Genomic DNA, 18,377 nt, shown 5'->3' with positions numbered 1-18,377 from the left:
TGTTGTTTCTGGGTGGGGGAGCTCTTCTTCTTCTGTTGCCCTGAAATTTTCAGACAAAATACCAGTAATTCACGAACCCGTGTTTTTAAATTACTACCAATTCCAATTTAATCATTCAAACAATTCAGGACATATATTTTCCACGTATTTTCATTTTCATCCGTAATCAAAATTTACGTGCAAACAAAATAGTGAACATTTCTTCCAATTTTATTTTTCTTTTTTTTCAAACCCTGAGCATTTTTTAGTTAACATAAGTCTCAGTCTAGAATGTTACTTAAGACAATAGATGAATAATCCAACCGAGAAAATAATTTTCTACAACTGCTAATTAGAATAATTTGATTATAATCACCGTTTGTTCGTCATTGTCTACTTTAGTGTTAACTTCAATATAATAATAATAATGAATAATTGGACCTCTCATCAATAGTTTTTGAAATATTTCCACACCTCATGTTGACTCCATTTAACAATAAAATCCTCAAATTTTAGCAATTAGTTTTTATAATTTTTACTCTACATACTTTTGATAATATTTTCATACAAATTACAATTTTAAAATAAAAGATATAAAATTATTGCATATAACAATGCTTATATCAACTAGTAAAGGGTATATTCACAATGCTTTACTAAATTAATAATTAAAAGGGAGACAGACTAAATTTTGGGACAGTAGGCATAAATTATGGCACCCAGAATACGTAAGCTAGATTCACACTCATAACACTAAAATCCAAGCCAAGTAGCTATAATATGGAAAAGAATGTCAAATGCATGGACCAATCACAACCATTCCTTTTAGGCAATATGTTTGACCTCAAATCCTCACAGAAAACCCTATAAGCCTTAACCTTTGCCAACGAAGAAACTCCGGTCACATAAGGTAACACCAAAAACATGTCCAAAACTTTGACCATCGACCAATCTCTTTGCGACCTCTGTAATCTATATTATATTATGAAACTTCTTCTCTACTACTAGTATTAGGTGGGTCCGGTCATTGCGGCTTAAACCCCTCTCTCTATATTCTTATTTTAATATTCTTTTCGTCTTAATTTACATTGGTTGAAGTTGAATTCTTCTGGTTTTTTTTTTTTTCGAGAAATATTGAAAGGTAATGCGTATATATATTAATCAGCTGTAGTACGTACTACTGTTTTCTTTAGTGCAAATTGGATTGAGGGTGTTGACATTTTATTTTCTTCATCTTTCTATGCCTGTAAGTTTGAATTTCTCTAAAGATACGAGTCAAATACTGCATGCTCCAGTATATATATTAGAAGGTGAGGGTGTTATTGAGATGGTTATATGAAAAGGAATAGTAAAAAGAGAATATCAAGCAAGAGACGAAAGGGTCATGGAGGATCATGCCTTAATGAGAAGATCTGGACATGGAGGTTTGCCCAAGGAAGAGATACCACCTCCTGATTCTAGTAGTGGTGGGGGTGATGATCAAGGTTCTTGCAGAGAAGATATTGTTGCTAAGGTGAAACTTCTTCTTCTTCTTCTTCTTCTTAGATCTTGTTTTATGGATCTTCATGTATAGTTTGCTAGCTAAAGTTTCTTTTGTTGAACGTAAAGGAATATTATCCACATGTTGGATTCATTTATTTATAATTAATATTCATGTTCCCTAATCCTTAATTCTGTATATACATCTTTGTATTGTATTTCAGGTTGGAAACAAAAGACCATACCATGAGACTGATGACATCAAGTCATCTTTATCAGAACCTAATAAAGATTTAAGCTGGAATAAGCAGGTAATAGATATATATGCATACACATGTATAGTCCTATATTCTTCGTTATTATTTTCTTTTTAAGCTCTTAAAGGCATTAATTTTTCAAAAGATGTCTGTAATACTGATTGGATTTGAAACCACCGAATGAGTCCTTTTACACAACCGTTTCTTATCTTTGGAATTACATGATTGTTTAATTTTCATCTTGACTTGAATAGATGTAGAAAGCTAATGTATGTATATGTCTTCCAATGAATTCTCAAGCGTTATTAGTGAATATCTACCCCACTGCAATATAATTCTAATCAGACATGCTCATCACCATCTCTATATAGATTTGTCTTCATTTAGACATGAAAATGACTGGTTGAAGTAGGACCACCGCCGAATTTAACAGTGAAAATTGCCAAGAGACTCGCACTGTAAAAATCATGATTGTTCAGGTCCAAAAGTCATACTAATTGACTTAGCTGGTCTAAGTTTTTTTGTTCTTCTTTTCTTTTTGGGTATCTAGACCTTTGATTAGTAGGGTTTTTCTTTGATCATGTGCTAATGTTATGTGAAAATGTGTCTATTATGTATAGACGACTTTAAGACAGAATTCGATTGAAGTTTAGTGTTATTATTATTTGTTAAAATTCTTTGTTTGTTTGCAACATTTCTTGAAAGTTCCCATTTTCCATTTTACCAGTTTATACAAGAAAAGGAGTTGACGAACCCTAGTTACTTAAGACCTGCATCACATAGTTCTTTACTGAATTTTCTCTCTTCTTCTTTTCCTTAATCAATATTTGATGCTTAAACAGGTAGGTATAGCGACGAACAAGGAAAGACCCACCATGGATTTTTATTCAAAAGCATCTTCTTCCAGCCCAAAGCAACAGGTTAGAAGCTTTCCTTTTGAATCTCTTCATTTTACACCTAGCTTGAACCAGATGTCTTGTAACTTCGGCCACTCTTTTTCTTGGTTTTCCTTGAACATCATGACATGATCTATTTTCTAGCATTTAACTGAAATAAATATCTGCTCTATATATAACATAATGGAATGAAGGTTTTTTTTTTTTCATTTTCTTTTATAGCTGCAAAAGTTATTGTCTATTCATCCTTATATATATGAGCCCCAGCTAATTGACTAAAGTTCATTAATTTGACCACTTGATTTCTTTATTGTTTTCTCAAGATATAATTAAGATATATATGTATATATATCTATGTAGTTGCACTAGTTAATTAGTTATCTGATATGCATTTGCAGGACAATTGGCTTGAATCAGCAAGAGCTGAAATGGAAGAGGTGAGAAAAGAAAATCAAAGACTGAAATTGTACTTGGGTCAAATGATGAAAGATTACCAAGCTCTTCAAAAGCAATTCTATGAAATTATTCAACAAGAAGAAACAAAGAAATCTACATCTACAGTCGATAATCATGATCATAATCTTGATCATCATCAAACAGTTGAAGAACCTGAGCTTGTTTCCCTTAGCTTAGGGAGATTTTCAAGTGACTATTCTATAAAGGATGGAAAGAGCAAGACTTCTAGCCAAGGGAAAGATGATAATGAGATAGCTAATAATGAAGGTCTTTTTCTTGGACTAGACTGCAAATTTGAAGTTTCGGAAGTAATTAATGGGAATGAACAGTCTTTGCGTCCTAGTCCCGTGGATAGCTTTGAAGAACAACCCAAGGAAGAAGATGGAGAGACCTGGCCGCCTAAGGTTCTAAAGAATACTATGCCAGGTGGAGAAGATGAAGCTCTGCAACAGAACCCTCTCAAGAAAGCTAGGGTTTGTGTGAGAGCTAGATGTGATACTCCAACGGTTAGTATTAATCAATCCAAATGGCTCAATTTGATTATAAGTCACATTTGGTTCCTTTTTGAAAATAACAATTATTAACAAAAGATTCAATATAATATTTTTTTTATAGGAATTTTCAATTGAATCTTGCAATCACATAAATATACTAAAAGTACAGCAGAGACAAAATATAAAATAATATAGTCAGCCACAATGAAGCTGACATTATCATTTCATTTGCCATAGTGATGATTTAGTGTTTCCAAATAATATGTAGAAGACTCATTTACGGAGGACGCACTAAATATGAGTCTCTCAATGTACAGATGAATGATGGATGCCAATGGAGGAAATATGGACAGAAAATTGCAAAGGGAAATCCATGCCCTAGAGCATATTATCGCTGCACTGTTGCACCATCTTGCCCAGTAAGGAAACAGGTATATATTTAGAACCCATCAAGCTCGTTCAAACTTAGCTAATGCCATTTCCAGTACTTCTTTTTATTGACTTTCTTACTAATTATTTGTCGTTCAATCATGTAACTTTAGGTTCAGAGGTGTGCAGACGATATGACCATTTTAATAACCACGTATGAAGGAACACACAACCACCAACTTCCTCTTTCAGCAACAGCAATGGCTTCCACCACTTCTGCAGCTGCTTCTATGCTATTGTCCGGTTCATCTTCGAGCTCTCGAACAGGCCCCAACCACTCATCACCCACCACAAGCATCCCTGCTGATCTGCATGGGCTAAAATTTTTCCTATCCAATAACTCCTATGATTCTAAGCAATTCAACTTGCACAACTCTTCCCTTTCAACTTCACCTTCACACCCTACAATCACTCTTGATCTAACTAATTCTTCAAACCCACCCTCATCATCAACTTTCATTAATAGACCATTTTCTTCAACGTACCCTCCAGTTCCAAAATTTGCTCCTCCTAATACTCTAAACTTCGGTTCTTCTGAGTCTAGTGGAATGCCTTGGAGCAATGGGTTCTTTAGCTATGGAAATAATACTTCTCAACCCTACAACAAGAACCCACTTATTGGAAGTTTAAACCTAGGTAGATCAATCATGGAAAACAACATTTTTCAATCCTACATGCAAAAGAAAACTCCAGCTACTACCACCACTCATCAACAGGCATTACCAGATACTATAGCTGCTGCAACCAAGGCAATAACAGCAGACCCAAGTTTCCAATCTGCTTTAGCAGCTGCTCTCACATCTATCATTGGCACTGGAAATAGCGGCAGCAGTGGCGTTGGCAGTGGTGGTGGTAGTTTAAATCTTGGTAGTGGGGATAACATGGCACAAAATTTGAAGTGGGGTGAAAATTTTTCAGTGGCTAGCAGTTGCTCATCAACAATTACTACTCCTAAAGGCAATGCATGTGCAACAAGCTACCTGAACAAAACTACTTCAACAAACTCTCAGCCAGGAAATTTGATGTTACTGCCGCCTAATTCGCTGCCATTTTCTTCTCCTAAGAGTCCTAATGACAGCAGAGACCACGCCAGTTAATCAATACTTGTTTGAATGTCGATTTTTTTTTTCGTCAATAGCCTGTAATAATTAATATGTGACAAATTTTTTTTGGCATGGATGGTGACAACAAACAAAGGAAAATGGATTAAAGGACTTTTCTTTTTTATTTTTAATGTTTGGGATCCTTACAGGATACAAGTGTATATATATATATTTCTACCCCTTGTTTACTTGTTCATAGACTACGCCATGCATAAAGCTCAAAGAAGGTTGCTAGTTAATTATAAGAGTTCTTTTCTTTTTCTTTGTATATATACAAGAAAGAAAATCTTATTTTGTACTTACAACCAAATTCCTCAGCAAACGAGGAATACTGGGTAGCAACCATATAGATCTTACTAGTTTTGGTTTATTAGTTTCTATGTGGTATATATTAGGTAAATTGCATTTGTAATCACTAAATTTTGTACTTTGTAATAAAAAGGTACCAAATATTTGATCATAACTAAATGATTGCTAAATTTAAATTTTAATAATACCGATGAATTTTTTCGGCACATTTAGAGAGCAAATTGCATTATTAATCATCAAGTTTTGCAATTTGTAACAAAAAGATATTAGGCCTTTTTCTTGTTACAAAAAAGTAACACTCATGTATCTTTGAACACTAAAATTTTAGTACTTTTTATTATAAAACGAAAAATTTGATGACTATTCATATAATTTATTTTCATATTTATTCAGAAATTTCATTAATATTAAAATTTAGTAACTATTTAGTTATAAATTAAGTGGAAACTCCGGTGATAAAAAATGGTATATACTAGTTGGAGACGGGACCTTACTTGGAGTAGAATTCTTGAGGTCGCCGAATTGAGAGAATATAATCAGCCTTTTTGGTCCATTTTGTTTTCTGCTTGTCCGGTTGCTACCGTGTTTCGGAAACTTTCCTCTTCAGGTACTTATTCGGGTCACTTCACAGAAGGGTATAGTCATATTTTGATGGAATTTGGAACAATCTTGCGCCTGCTAGAATAGAGAGCTCTTCTTCGTGGTTCGTCCTGATTAATGTTTTGCCCAGTCATGATTTTTTCTTCAGACTTCGTATTTGTGCTGTTGATGACAATCTTTGTCCTTTCTGCAAACGTTATGGAGAAACTTCAGCTGATCATCTTTTTCTTCATTGAGGATTTTCTTGGTCACACTTTTGTCAAATGGTGTTTGTCCTTACTTGCTTAGTTCTTTAGGTATGGTTTCTACATCGACTTATTTTTTTGAATAAGTTGGTTTTTCCCTGGAATAAATTATTGGCTTATCGTAAAATTATCATCTCCAAATTAAACTTTACCTGTTCATTGATCACTTCTTTTGTTTTGCTAAGATTTGTTAGTCAATAAAATAATATGAAAGGAAAGAATTGAAATCATAATTTATTTTGAAAAAATTATTGTCGGCATTTATACACTAAAGTAATAGATAATTATATTTATTAACTTTAAATAATGGAATATATATCAATTATTTAATATAATTAGGAATTTTAGTAATATATGGAATCATAAAAAGTTCATTTAAGGTAGGCAAGTGCGCATATTTCTTTTCTACATGTATGATGCATTGCATTTGCACATACACCACCTGACCTTGAATTGCAAACAAAAAAAAGAAATACAACCACATTTTGTTCCTTAATTTTCTTGCTAAAATGTTGTGGTTAATCATACAAATTATATCAAAAACATGGAATTGTGAAAAAAGATAGGACATTAGATATGTGTCTGTAGATTCATCTAACTCAAATTAAGCATACATGTCTGAATTCTAACAATGACTTTTTTCTATTAAGATCCTTTTATGTTTGAATTTGAACATATACATCATGTCTATATAATCATGACAATGTTGTCTAAAAAATAACTATCCACATTTTAAATTGAGCACTATCAAGACAACGCGCAACACGCTAATCTAATGCATGCTAACTGCTGCGGTAACGAGCCGTAAGAAAGATGAGCAGAGCATTCTTTTCGCCGGCCTTTATAGGAGTAGGAGAGCATGGTAAGATAGATAGACGTCCAAACATCAATACAGTGAGGGCTTTCCGGACCCCCTTTCCGTTCTTCCTTCCTCCTTCACTCCCCCTTTCGGATTGCTCTACCTAAGTAGAACGAAAAGCAGGAATTGGAAATTCAAAGGGGGAGCCAGAAGCCTCGCTTTCTCAGCAAGTAAGATTATTGGCCCCAACGACAAACGAACGGGCATTTTCGGGAACTAGCTCGCTTCCCATTACTCAAGAGGGCAATTGTCCGATCCTCTATTAAATCTTTGAGCTCAGAATATGAGGGGATGTAGCTCAAATGGTAGAGCGCTCGCTTTGCATGCGAGAGGTACAGGGTTCGATCCCGTGCATCTCCACCATACTAAACTTTTGCCCTTTTTCCTTCTTCAAGTCATCAACTCACTACTAGTACAAAACACATACCCATCTCAGAGTCTAGCCGGATGATGGAAAAATGGGTATCACCTTTTTTTCTTTCTCCTGAGTATTTGGTTTATCCTGCATTGAGAAAGACAAAAGAAAAAAACTGAAATAAATGGATAAGAAGGAATATAAGTCTATGTATACAAAATCCAAAGATCCCCTTCGTATATATTTTTGGTAGCTACCTCACATGTATAAGATTACACATTCTTGGGTTCAAAACTAAACGACTAAGCAATCCATAGTAGGACCATTGCAGCAACTGTGCAAATCTATTTTGGCCAGTTACAATTAATCATGCATTACCAGACAAAAATTCTAGGTATAATGTCCAATCATCAAGCAGGTCTCTATATCTTAGCTACAGGCATATATAGTTTTTAGTTTTCTTTAACACAAACACTGTGGGTATTTTTCCAATATTACTTTGTTTCTGTGTAGAAAAATTAGAAGAGACTTAAGAAAAGCTTGATATTTGCTCAATCTTAGAGGCGCACAGACTAGAGATTCACCTGACACACTAAAATTTGCGAATGCTATAAACATTGCAAATCATGCTTTAGTTGTTTCTGTAGGATTTTGGTGGAGCAATATCAGCTAATGATGTGATGATGATTTGAGCAACATTTGTATTTACTGCGTTTACACAACCTTATCAAAAGAAAATGTTTCTTCTGATAAAACAAAATATGTGTGTGCATGTATATACAACTCGGTCTCTAAAATGTTTTTCAAGTTCTATTATATTATATCAGCTAATGATGTGATGATCGATCAAATGTTTGACTATTCTTAGCTGAGCATTTGATTCATAAATAATAATGACCAATTAAGATATGAACTAGAATTATTAATCGAAAGCGGTTGAATATTATAAAAATTAAATAAAAATATTAATTTTAATTACATATTGACTTATATAATAATAATAAATATATAAGAATATGTTTCTTGATATAAATATTTAATTTAAATTAAATTTAGTTAGCCCTTCAAAGAATAAATAAATTATATTATAATTCTTAGTTCTCATAAAATATATAATTATTATATAAAAAATATCATAAAATTATTTTTAGAAATTTTATAATTTTATAATTTTTCTAAACGAATCAAAATTGAACTGTAATAAATTTAAATTATAATTTGACTTACAATTAGAAATCAAACTTTTAAATGTGCACAGGTCCAATGTTCAATCTAATAAACACTGTGCCGACGATTCAGAGCTAGTTGTAAACCAATTTTAACTTTTAGTCATGCCTACTAAGTCCATTGGATTTATATGAATTAAGAGACATATTTAATACATGAATTCTTCGATTTCAATTTTAATATAATTCTTCGATAAAAAGTTTTATACATATTTTGTATTTATTATATTAAACTCTTATATCCTTATTAAAATTATTAAATTTTTAATTAATAATGAGATAAAAATAACAAATTTAAAAAACTAAAAGATTTAAGTGCTTAAAAAATGCATCCTGCCTAATAATAATAGCGCACAAAGAAACAGAGACACAGAAGGTGGGGACGCTCTCTCTTCCTCTCTCTCTCGCTCGCTCGCTCGCTCGCTCTTTCTCTTCTTCTTTATTGTTTCTCTATCTAGAATTATAAGATTCATTCCCTTTTCTTTTGTTCCTCTCCACTCATACTCTTTACATTTTGATCACTTTTCTTTTCTAAAGATTCTTGTATTTCTTTTCTCTTTTTTTTTTTTTTAGAAAAAAAATATTATAATCAACAATAATCGTCAAACCCCTCAATTCCAAAACCCTAGCTCTCTCTCTTTCTCTCTCTCGTCGCATCTACTTCAGAGGTATGTGATTTTCTCAATTTGTCTTCTATTATTTGCTTTCTTTTGTGTCTATATTAGATCTGCCTGGCAGTTAGAAAGATCTGGATTATTTGCTTTCTCTAACGTAATAGCTTTTTGTTGGTCGTTTGGTTGCTTATAACATCCACGTTCAGACTTTAGATTACTATGATCAAAAGAGAGACTTTTTAATTCTTAATCGTTTAAATTAAAGAAGACAGACCTCTGATCGAATTGGAATTCTAATATATTTGGATTTGAAGGTCTTTTGTGCTAGCTTGATTTGTAAAGTTTGTGCATATGATAACTAAAGTAATTTCTGTTTAGTCGGTTCTGTCGAAACTTGATTTTTGGGAAAGTCTGATTTTCAAGGTCGATTTGCATGTAAAATAGTTTTGTAAAGGCAGTTTCTTTGCTTCAATAATTGTTACTGAAATAATCTGAAATTCAGAAAGCGCAACTCATTCCATGGTAGATGAAATTTTTTATTGCTTTTGTGATTGTTTGCTTCAATAATTGTTACTGAATTGATCTGAAATTCAGGAAGTGTAATTCAATCCCAGCAGATGAATAATTTTATCGCTTTTGTCATTATATTGAGAATGCTCCCCCCCTATAAGCTATGTGCAGGTGATATTTGTGGGGGTGTGTAGAGTAGAGATGTGCCTTGAGATATTCTATTGATTTGCTTTTATTTTGTTTAGTTGATTTCAAAAGTTTCTATTCAATTAATTGGTTTTATTCTTTTGTTAGTCCATATATTCTATAAATATGATTTTATATGTTCAAGTGATTGGGATTTGTGTAGATTGCGGCGATGTCGACCCCTGCAAGAAAGAGATTGATGAGAGATTTTAAGAGGTTGCAGCAAGATCCACCTGCAGGGATCAGTGGAGCACCCCAAGACAACAACATAATGCTTTGGAATGCTGTGATTTTTGGGTAAGTCAATCTGCCTACATGTTTACTTTGTTTTCTTAACCTCTGTAATTCTATCTAGCTACAGCCAGCTAAAGCACTGATGAGATCATTTTTTTTCTTCTTTTGTTTGGACTGCAGACCTGATGATACCCCTTGGGATGGAGGTGAGTAATCTTGCTTTAAAGCTTGTACTTGAAGAAGGATATGCAAAAGGAGTGCAGTCATGTTATCAAGCAGCATCTTGTGCTTAATTTTCGTACTCCATACCCTAATGCTCAATATATATATACATTTTACTGTTTTATGTGAGATTTGCAATGTCTCTATGCTGCTTTAATTGTTACACATGTCTACTCGATTTTGGTTGGTGGGACAGCTTGGGATTTTAGAGATTGACTGCCCTTTTCTTGTGCTATTATATTGGTTTAGCAATGTCGCATGAAACACCGTCGCAACATGTAATGGAATTTACTTTTGGGGATATTTAGAAGCCTGAAAACTGTAGGCAACTATAGTCATCCTTTTCTTCCTTCAATCAAGTGGATAATGTATGAAGGAATCTGATGCTTCTTGTATTATTTTCTTTGGTGTAGCTGGAAAATTATCACTAGAAATCAGTTAATTTTTTAGTTACATTAAGCATGTGCTTTACATGCATTTGTTTTCTTAATGATAGTTCAATTGCCTGGCTATTCTTTTCAAATTTCCCCCTTAAGAAAATCATACAAGTGCACAGAACATTGGAGTGCATTGTTTTATTGGAGGGGGAGAAGAAGGGACTGGGGTTGGTTGTCCAAAGAAGCAGGTAGAGTTATTTAATGCCAGCTTGGGATAAGCAAGAGAAGTGAGTGGAAGAGAAGTGTTCACCTCCAGGGGGCAAATAGGTATTTCTGAGGCCAACTGGAGATGGATAACTAAGGCTAGACTGAAATTACTAGTTTTCCCTTAGAGTAATTCGGTTGTGAGACAATTTCTAATTGAGTGCACGTGCACTTAAACTTCATCATGTAATGAAGAATCTAGTTTGAACAAAAAATTATGTGTCATCTCTTACAGCCAATTCCAAGCTTTGTGATAACCTAATTAAACTCAAGCATTAGATAGCGTATTAGTGTTTTTCATGTGTGTTTTTGTTATTACACATGCATTCTTTTGTATGAATTTCTTGGTTGTTATGTTTTACTAATTTGACTTCATAGATTAAAGAGAAGCTATTTTATCTCTTAGAACTTTTAACGAATCCACAAGTTTATTATTATATGGCAGAAATAAAAAGCGTAGCTCAAATTCATTTGATATGTCCAGTTTGAGTGATCTATTGCTTGATATGTGCAGCATGTTTTATGGTGTGCCTTTAACAATTTGTCTTCTTAAAGGCACTTATCCTTGAGTTGTATACTTGTGTTCCCAGAACAGTTTGAAATTAAAAGGATTGTTATTTGAGCTATGTGGAGAAAGACAACTTATCCTTTTAATTTAAAGTAATTACATGCACGTGCTTGAGTTCATAGGATTCATTCCAATCTTTAATTGTAAATATCCTGTACTAAAGTTACAATGTAATTAAAGATGAAAATCCTTTTGAGTTTTTCAGGTACGTTCAAGTTGACTCTACAGTTTACTGAGGACTATCCAAACAAACCTCCAACAGTGCGATTTGTTTCCCGGATGTTCCATCCAAATAGTAAGTTTGGAATAGGGACTGTCATGTTTTGCTTTTAAATTTCAATTAATTTTGGTAGTATATCCAACTGAGCTCTTTCCTTCCATTAATTAGTTTATGCAGATGGTAGCATCTGTTTGGATATTTTACAAAATCAATGGAGTCCCATTTATGATGTGGCAGCTATACTCACGTCCATACAGGTAACTACAAATGCTCATTTCACAACTGAATATCGTACACAGATGCACATGCACTTGTATAGAGAGAGAGAGAGAGAGAGAGAGAGAGAGAGTTTGGTTTGGTAGTTCCCTGTACAATTCAAGGTGTCTTTGCTTGTTTATAGTGACATGTAGTGCCACTGGATTATTATGTGGTGTATTGCCTTGGAATTTTGAGGCATAGCCAGTTCCTACTCATATTACATCAGAAAATGGATCTGTAACTGTCATTCTGTTCTTTTAGCTTCATCATCTTCATAAGATGCTTGAGCCTTGACAATAGTATTACTAAGAGGTGATGAATAATTCTGTTTGTTCGACTGTTATAACATGGCAAACCTGATTACTACATTGGATTCCAATTGCTCTGAAGTGCATATGCGAGGTTAGATATTTGATTACATGGAAGAAGCTCGAGGATCAATTAGCTTCATGACTCCTATATATTATTCTGCCATAATTAATCACTTGTAACCTTGACTGCAATCGAATTTGCACAAATGTAATGGGACTTTATGTACAAAAGACATCCCAGGTTATAGGGGAAACATTATGGTATTGGCCACCAACAATATTATAGTATTCTGTTATGATTTTTACTGCTCATGCTTTGCATGATTGCTAATGCTGTATTGCTTATTGCAGTCGTTGCTCTGTGACCCCAACCCCAATTCTCCTGCAAATGCAGAAGCTGCTCGGATGTTTAGTGAAAACAAGCGGGAGTACAACCGCAGAGTTAGGGAAATTGTGGAGCAGAGCTGGACAGCAGACTAGTCGTTGTGCTCTGACAGCAGCAAAGTTCAAGTTTATGTGAAGCTTTGGAGAGCATGTAATAAGTAGTAGCATGGCCATTAAGAATCATCCTGTGACATTATCTACTTTTATTCTGTACCCTTGGCTTCCCTCCCAATTATGAATGTTAGGGTTACTTTGTCTCTGCTTTAATGTGAGTTTCCTTGTTGCTTGTCTTTAGGCTTCTTGTAAAATAGAAAAATTGTGTATCAGTCAATTACCGTTGAATTGTTATGAATTCGTGCTTCAATATAAAAAGTAGTTGTTGACTGGTTTAATTGCAACTGGTAGAAAACCAAGTTAAGTTTCTCTGTATAACAGTAGATTGATGTTTGTGGCATAAATTGCTTAATTTGTTGCTTATGTTACTCGGTTGACATTGTAGGAGAAGATTAGTCTTTTGTGCAAATCTTGCTAGGTGATTAGATTGTTCTGCTTTCCCCTTTTTGCATGCTATTTAGGGCTTCTCTAGAGGTAGACGCAATCAGAGGAGAAGCCCTCCTGTTCACATTCCATGGTGGTGGTGGAGATTTAAGAAAAAGTCTTCACTCTTTTAGAGTATTGTTATTGTTCTTTCTCTTTTTGAGTAGGGTTTTTTTTGTTCATCTTAATAGCTGCTGTTGTTCAGGCCTGAGTGAAGGGCTTAAGTTGTTCCCTGTAGCCCTTTAGTGACATCATTCCTATTCCTATCTCCTGACAAAAAGCGCATACGCATAAAAAAAGAGGGTTCAGGGCGTGTTTGGTATCGTATTTAGTGGTAAAAAGAGTATGTTTGCAATTATTCTATTTTAATAAACTGCTTTGTAAACTTCATTTTGGGAAAAAAAGAAAAAGGTATCATTTAACTGTTTCTAAAGTAATCTTTTAAATAAAAAGCTTCTGTCTACTTCAATTTCAAATGGGCTGTGGGTCATATTTTTCTAGTTCAATAGGCAAATTACTGAAGAACTCGCAGGTTTTCGTTTTTAAGAAGAATTAATTCTCTAGTGAGTAGAAAAACCATAAAATGATTTCCATATTTCTATTCTACACAATGGTGAAGCAACTGATGTCGTCTTCAAGCTGGAATATGCAACCAATCCCACAAGATTCAGTTTTGAAACTTCTTGTAAGAGAAGATAAAAACAACTCGGGCCCTAAAACCAATTTCCTGATTATAATATTTCGTCCAATTCAAGGAATATATGAAGCTTTTCATGTTAAACGAAGGACTTATAATGGAGTTATTGATAACAATAACAAGCCCATCTGTAATGAATTCATCAAATACAATGTGTGAGACCAACAAATCTATAATACTTAACATCCATGCGATGCACTTTTAACACGTACTTCTTGAAAACAAATGAAAAGGTCTCGCTTTCACACCAGATCGAACTCTATGCTATACAAAGGAAAAGCCCCCACTTAAAAAACACTGAAGCCAAGCCCAACAAAAAGTATGAGAATGATATGATGCAGCTTTTTGCTGCACAATTGCCTAGCTGACTTCTGTCACATTGATCTCTTCCATCGGCGGCGCATCCTTCAACAGGAAAAAAAGGACAAATTCTATTAGTAGATGACCAGTTGTAATGTACACATTTTTCTAAATTGATCTTAACTTGTTCAGAAGATGTTTATACCATATTTTCTTTATCCTCTTCAGGTGTGAGGGCAGCTACTGGAGGGCTCACTGGACCTGTTAGTGTAAATAATTCATCAATATTTAGAATCAAGGATAAAGGATAGCATTCATCTTAGAAACACGTAATCTCTATGTTACCTTCTTCAGTGGCAGGTTTTTGTCCCTGCTTCTTCATCCTGTCCTTCTCCTTACTACCTTCTTGCTTATTTGGCCTTTGGGGTTTCTTCTGTGGCTTACGACCAGCACTGTCTGAAACAGATCTTGATTTAGCAATATTCTTGCTTTGAGTTGCCCTTATCCTACTTGCGGTAGCATTCTTCTGAAGAACCTCTTTCTTGGACGAGTCAGTGACTTGTGGTGCATCAGCATTTAGAGACCTAGGCCGCAGCTTCCTAGTTCCCATTGTAGAAGAGGAGCTGTGAACTTCATCATCAGATGATCGAGTTCCCTCTTCAGGAATTTGGGAACAGGTTTCAGAAACCTGCACCTGCTCTTGATTGTCCGCAATATTATAGCTCTCAGATAATTCTTTCACTGATTCTAAAACTTCACCGAGTTCATGACGACGAACATATGATTTAAGCTCATCCCGCATACGTTGAAGAGGCTGATTTGATTACATTTTGACAGCAAATCAGCACACAAACAACATCAAATATCAACACATCCAATCGTAGAACAGAATACATAGATATTATGATGGCTAGACCAAATAGTTGTCTATCAGGAGAAATGCAAAGAAAACCACAAGAATATAAATGACAGGAATCAGCATACCTCACATCCAGCTTCTAAAGCAAGCTTGAAAAACCCAAGCGAGATCGTGTGCTTGGCAGCAGATTCAGAAAGCTTAATTTGTGATAACCAATAAGAAGATGAAGCCAGGGCGTTGAACTTCTTTCGGCTGGAAGTTCTAGAAACATCAGAAAGAGGTGTCTCACTTTTCCCTTGACCATTAGTAGACCTCTTTGCTCTAGCCTCAGATATAGGGGTGATTGTCCCAAGTGGTTTTGCAGTTGCAGCAACCCCAGACTTGATAGGAACAGACAACCTTCTGGGTGGCTTAGCAGATGATTTTTCCTTGCCAGGAAGATCAAGAACACCCATGCTTCTACTTACACTAGGCACAGACCTTGCCCTGAAGTTTTTTTTATTGAAAAGAAAAAAGAAAAGAAATTCAGAATTCAGCTTTGGTAGATAGATTGTACCAAAAATAAAGGAAATTTAAAACTAATACTAAAGAAATGTTAAAGTTAGAGATGCATTTAATATAAATGCAAAGATGAACTTAGAACAGAACTATGCATAGGACTCTCCCAATTGTTGGCCATGGCAATCAAGGCATCCAGAAGAATTAACTGACAGGATGATTGGAAAATGCATATAGACAGCAATGAATTGTTTATCAGAATTTAAACAAGATCCAAATGGGATTTTGATAGATAGAAAAAAGAGAGTCTCTAAATTAATTATTTATAATCTATAATTCGCAAAAAATGCCACAAAATTCTCCCTAGAGACCCTGCATTCGCAAAACACATATAATGGAGTAAAATTTCATCGCGTCAAATTAAAATAAAGATAACTGTTTGCTAAAATGATTTAAACGATGCAACTAAACCATGAGATCAATGACTTGCTTCTCAATTCAATTTCCCGAGATTTATATCCAACAATATAAGCATATAATTCCTTTTACCGCAAGATTAACTTGCTTCTCAAATATAAACACACATAAATTGAATTTGAATCTTTTATTTGAAGCGACTACATGTAGAACAAGAAAACAAATAACCTCTTGGAAGCAGAAGAAGTTGACGATTCAGCGATAGGTGTCTTCTCCTCTTTCAGCTTCGTCGCCGATCTCAAAGGATACCTTAATTTCGATTTCCCTAAAAATTCCAAAAAGAAAAAGAAAACCTAAAGAATTAGCAAACGACAAATCCCAAAGCAAAACAAGTTAGAAACAAGCAAAACATGAGACAAGCAGAGTAACTATACCAAGAGCAGCAGCAGCAGGCGTAGGCTCTTTCATTGTCTCTTCCATAACTAAAAATCCTTCTCTTTAATCAAAAGATTCACAAAATACAGAGAGAGAGAGAGAAAGAGAGAGAGAGAGACGGTTTTGAGACAAAAACACAGAGAAGAAAAATGATCTTATAAAAGATTGTCGTTGATTTGGTTCAATTTAACCTCGTAAGCAACCAACTTAAAAACTGGTTCTGTTTCTTTCTTTTGACATCTGTCATTTAAGCGGGAAATTTTAACAACTCAAATTTCAATCTTTCTTCTCACATTTATCACACTCTCCGTTTCTACTCGCTCTCCAGACGTACCACTTGGCGAAGTATGGCACGTGGCGAGCAGCGATAGGATCTTCATGAGAAAAGTTTGAACGGCGAGGCGCCTTAGATGCGGGACCCGTTTAAAACGCTCAAATTGATCAATTAATCGAAATTTGAAATTCAAAATCTTGAGCCGTTAAAGATAGAAAGTTGGAACTGCTTTTTTTGACGGTTGAGATTGGAACAGGGAGTAGTGATAGGGGTCCTCTGTGGTTTATTTTGGGCCCTTGATTTACTGATGGGTTTTTGTCTCATATCTGCATTGGATTTTTGGTGGGCTGTGATTAATTAAAAGGAGTGGGCCACGTACCCACCATCAGCATTTATGCACTGGGCTCGGTAGTGTCTCTAAGGATCATCGCAATGAATGACCAATATAATTAATTAATCATGAAAACAAATATCTCTTGCATTTTATTTCTCCCTCTATTATTATTATTATTATTATTATTATTATTATTATTATTATTATTACTGAAAATGAGCGGACATACAAATATATAATTTGAGATTTCTATTCTTACATAATCTATGTTACCTTTTATTTTTATATATTACATTAATTTTTTAAAGCTGTCGAGTTAATAACTCAGGGGTTCTTTATTTTTTCTTTTGAAATCAATAGCTCAGCAGTTAAATATTTACTTAATTGCGGGTGATTATTATTTATTTTTTATATTATATTATTTATTTTTGTAACATCTAAAAATATATTTTTTTATTTTTTATTTATAATCTTGTATTAAAAAGTTTTTCAATTATTAAATAGATTCAATTTTATGTTATTTATTTCTTAATTTTTAGTGCTATAGATAAATTATTCTTTATATTTTATTTATTGCACTAACATCTTTTAACATTTAAAATCTTTTTATAACTAAATAACTAAATTGATATGAAAATATATAATTTGATCTTAAACTTTCTCTTAAAGTTACAATTATAATATTGGAATAATATTTGTTTTACTTTAATAATTTAAAATTAAATTATCTGAACTTTTAATATCTTTCTAAATATAATTATTTTCAAAATATTTAAATTTTATTAAAATTAAATTATGTTAAAACTTAGAGTAAGTAAAATAATATTAGTTAATTGTTTTCGTACAAATTACTAAAATTTATTTTTGCTACCTTAGTTTGATAAAAAAAATTAATTTTTTAGATTAAATTAATTTTTTTTAATCAATTTAGTCTTTTAATTGTCTTGACTTTAGATAAAGATATAATAGTTTTATTGAAAGATAAAAATAGTTTAATATGATAAACAAACTATAAGGGACAATTTGTACATTGCACCAAGAATTAATAGCTAAGTAATATAAAGCCTAACTTAATCATAGTTATTTGAATAAAATTTTAATAGATAATATTTTTAGTATAAAATTTTAAAATAAAATGATGAAAAAATATTTTTAAAATAAAATATTAAAGAATAATTGGTATAATATAAA

At 33.4% G+C, this 18,377-nt stretch overlaps 3 protein-coding genes and 1 non-coding gene across 4 annotated transcripts; 3 read left to right on the top strand and 1 right to left on the bottom strand.

Moving 5' to 3' along the window:
- Positions 1-919: 919 nt before the first annotated feature.
- Positions 920-5,217, top strand: LOC8277378 (WRKY transcription factor 72B). The gene is made up of 6 exons (XM_015722929.3): positions 920-1,492; positions 1,683-1,769; positions 2,558-2,635; positions 3,010-3,573; positions 3,879-3,992; positions 4,104-5,217. Exons 1-6 carry the CDS (start codon positions 1,364-1,366, stop codon positions 5,085-5,087), a joined length of 1,956 nt encoding a protein of 651 aa, XP_015578415.2. The 5' UTR covers positions 920-1,363; the 3' UTR covers positions 5,088-5,217.
- Positions 5,218-7,393: 2,176 nt separating this feature from the next.
- TRNAA-UGC lies at positions 7,394-7,466 on the top strand. Its single transcript has one exon. It is a non-coding gene; the product is annotated as a tRNA-Ala (tRNA).
- Positions 7,467-8,941: 1,475 nt separating this feature from the next.
- LOC8277421 (ubiquitin-conjugating enzyme E2 2) lies at positions 8,942-13,227 on the top strand. The gene is made up of 7 exons (XM_048372843.1): positions 8,942-9,063; positions 9,261-9,355; positions 10,161-10,294; positions 10,412-10,437; positions 11,868-11,957; positions 12,051-12,139; positions 12,803-13,227. The coding sequence occupies exons 3-7, from the start codon at positions 10,170-10,172 to the stop codon at positions 12,929-12,931; spliced, it is 459 nt and encodes a 152-aa protein (XP_048228800.1). The 5' UTR covers positions 8,942-9,063; positions 9,261-9,355; positions 10,161-10,169; the 3' UTR covers positions 12,932-13,227.
- An 859-nt stretch (positions 13,228-14,086) lies between these two features.
- Positions 14,087-16,761, bottom strand: LOC8277381. The gene is made up of 6 exons (XM_002511493.4): positions 16,578-16,761; positions 16,372-16,468; positions 15,354-15,714; positions 14,715-15,183; positions 14,575-14,630; positions 14,087-14,474 (listed from the first exon to the last, which is right to left on the bottom strand). Exons 1-6 carry the CDS (start codon positions 16,621-16,623, stop codon positions 14,430-14,432), a joined length of 1,074 nt encoding a protein of 357 aa, XP_002511539.1. The 5' UTR covers positions 16,624-16,761; the 3' UTR covers positions 14,087-14,429.
- Between the last annotated feature and the right edge of the window lie 1,616 nt (positions 16,762-18,377).

The sequence above is a fragment of the Ricinus communis genome, chromosome 4 (genome assembly GCF_019578655.1).
Source record: "Ricinus communis isolate WT05 ecotype wild-type chromosome 4, ASM1957865v1, whole genome shotgun sequence".
In the NCBI taxonomy this organism is placed as follows: domain Eukaryota; kingdom Viridiplantae; phylum Streptophyta; class Magnoliopsida; order Malpighiales; family Euphorbiaceae; genus Ricinus; species Ricinus communis.
Note: the sequence above shows the minus strand (reverse complement) of the source record. Positions and strands in the feature narration are given on the sequence as shown.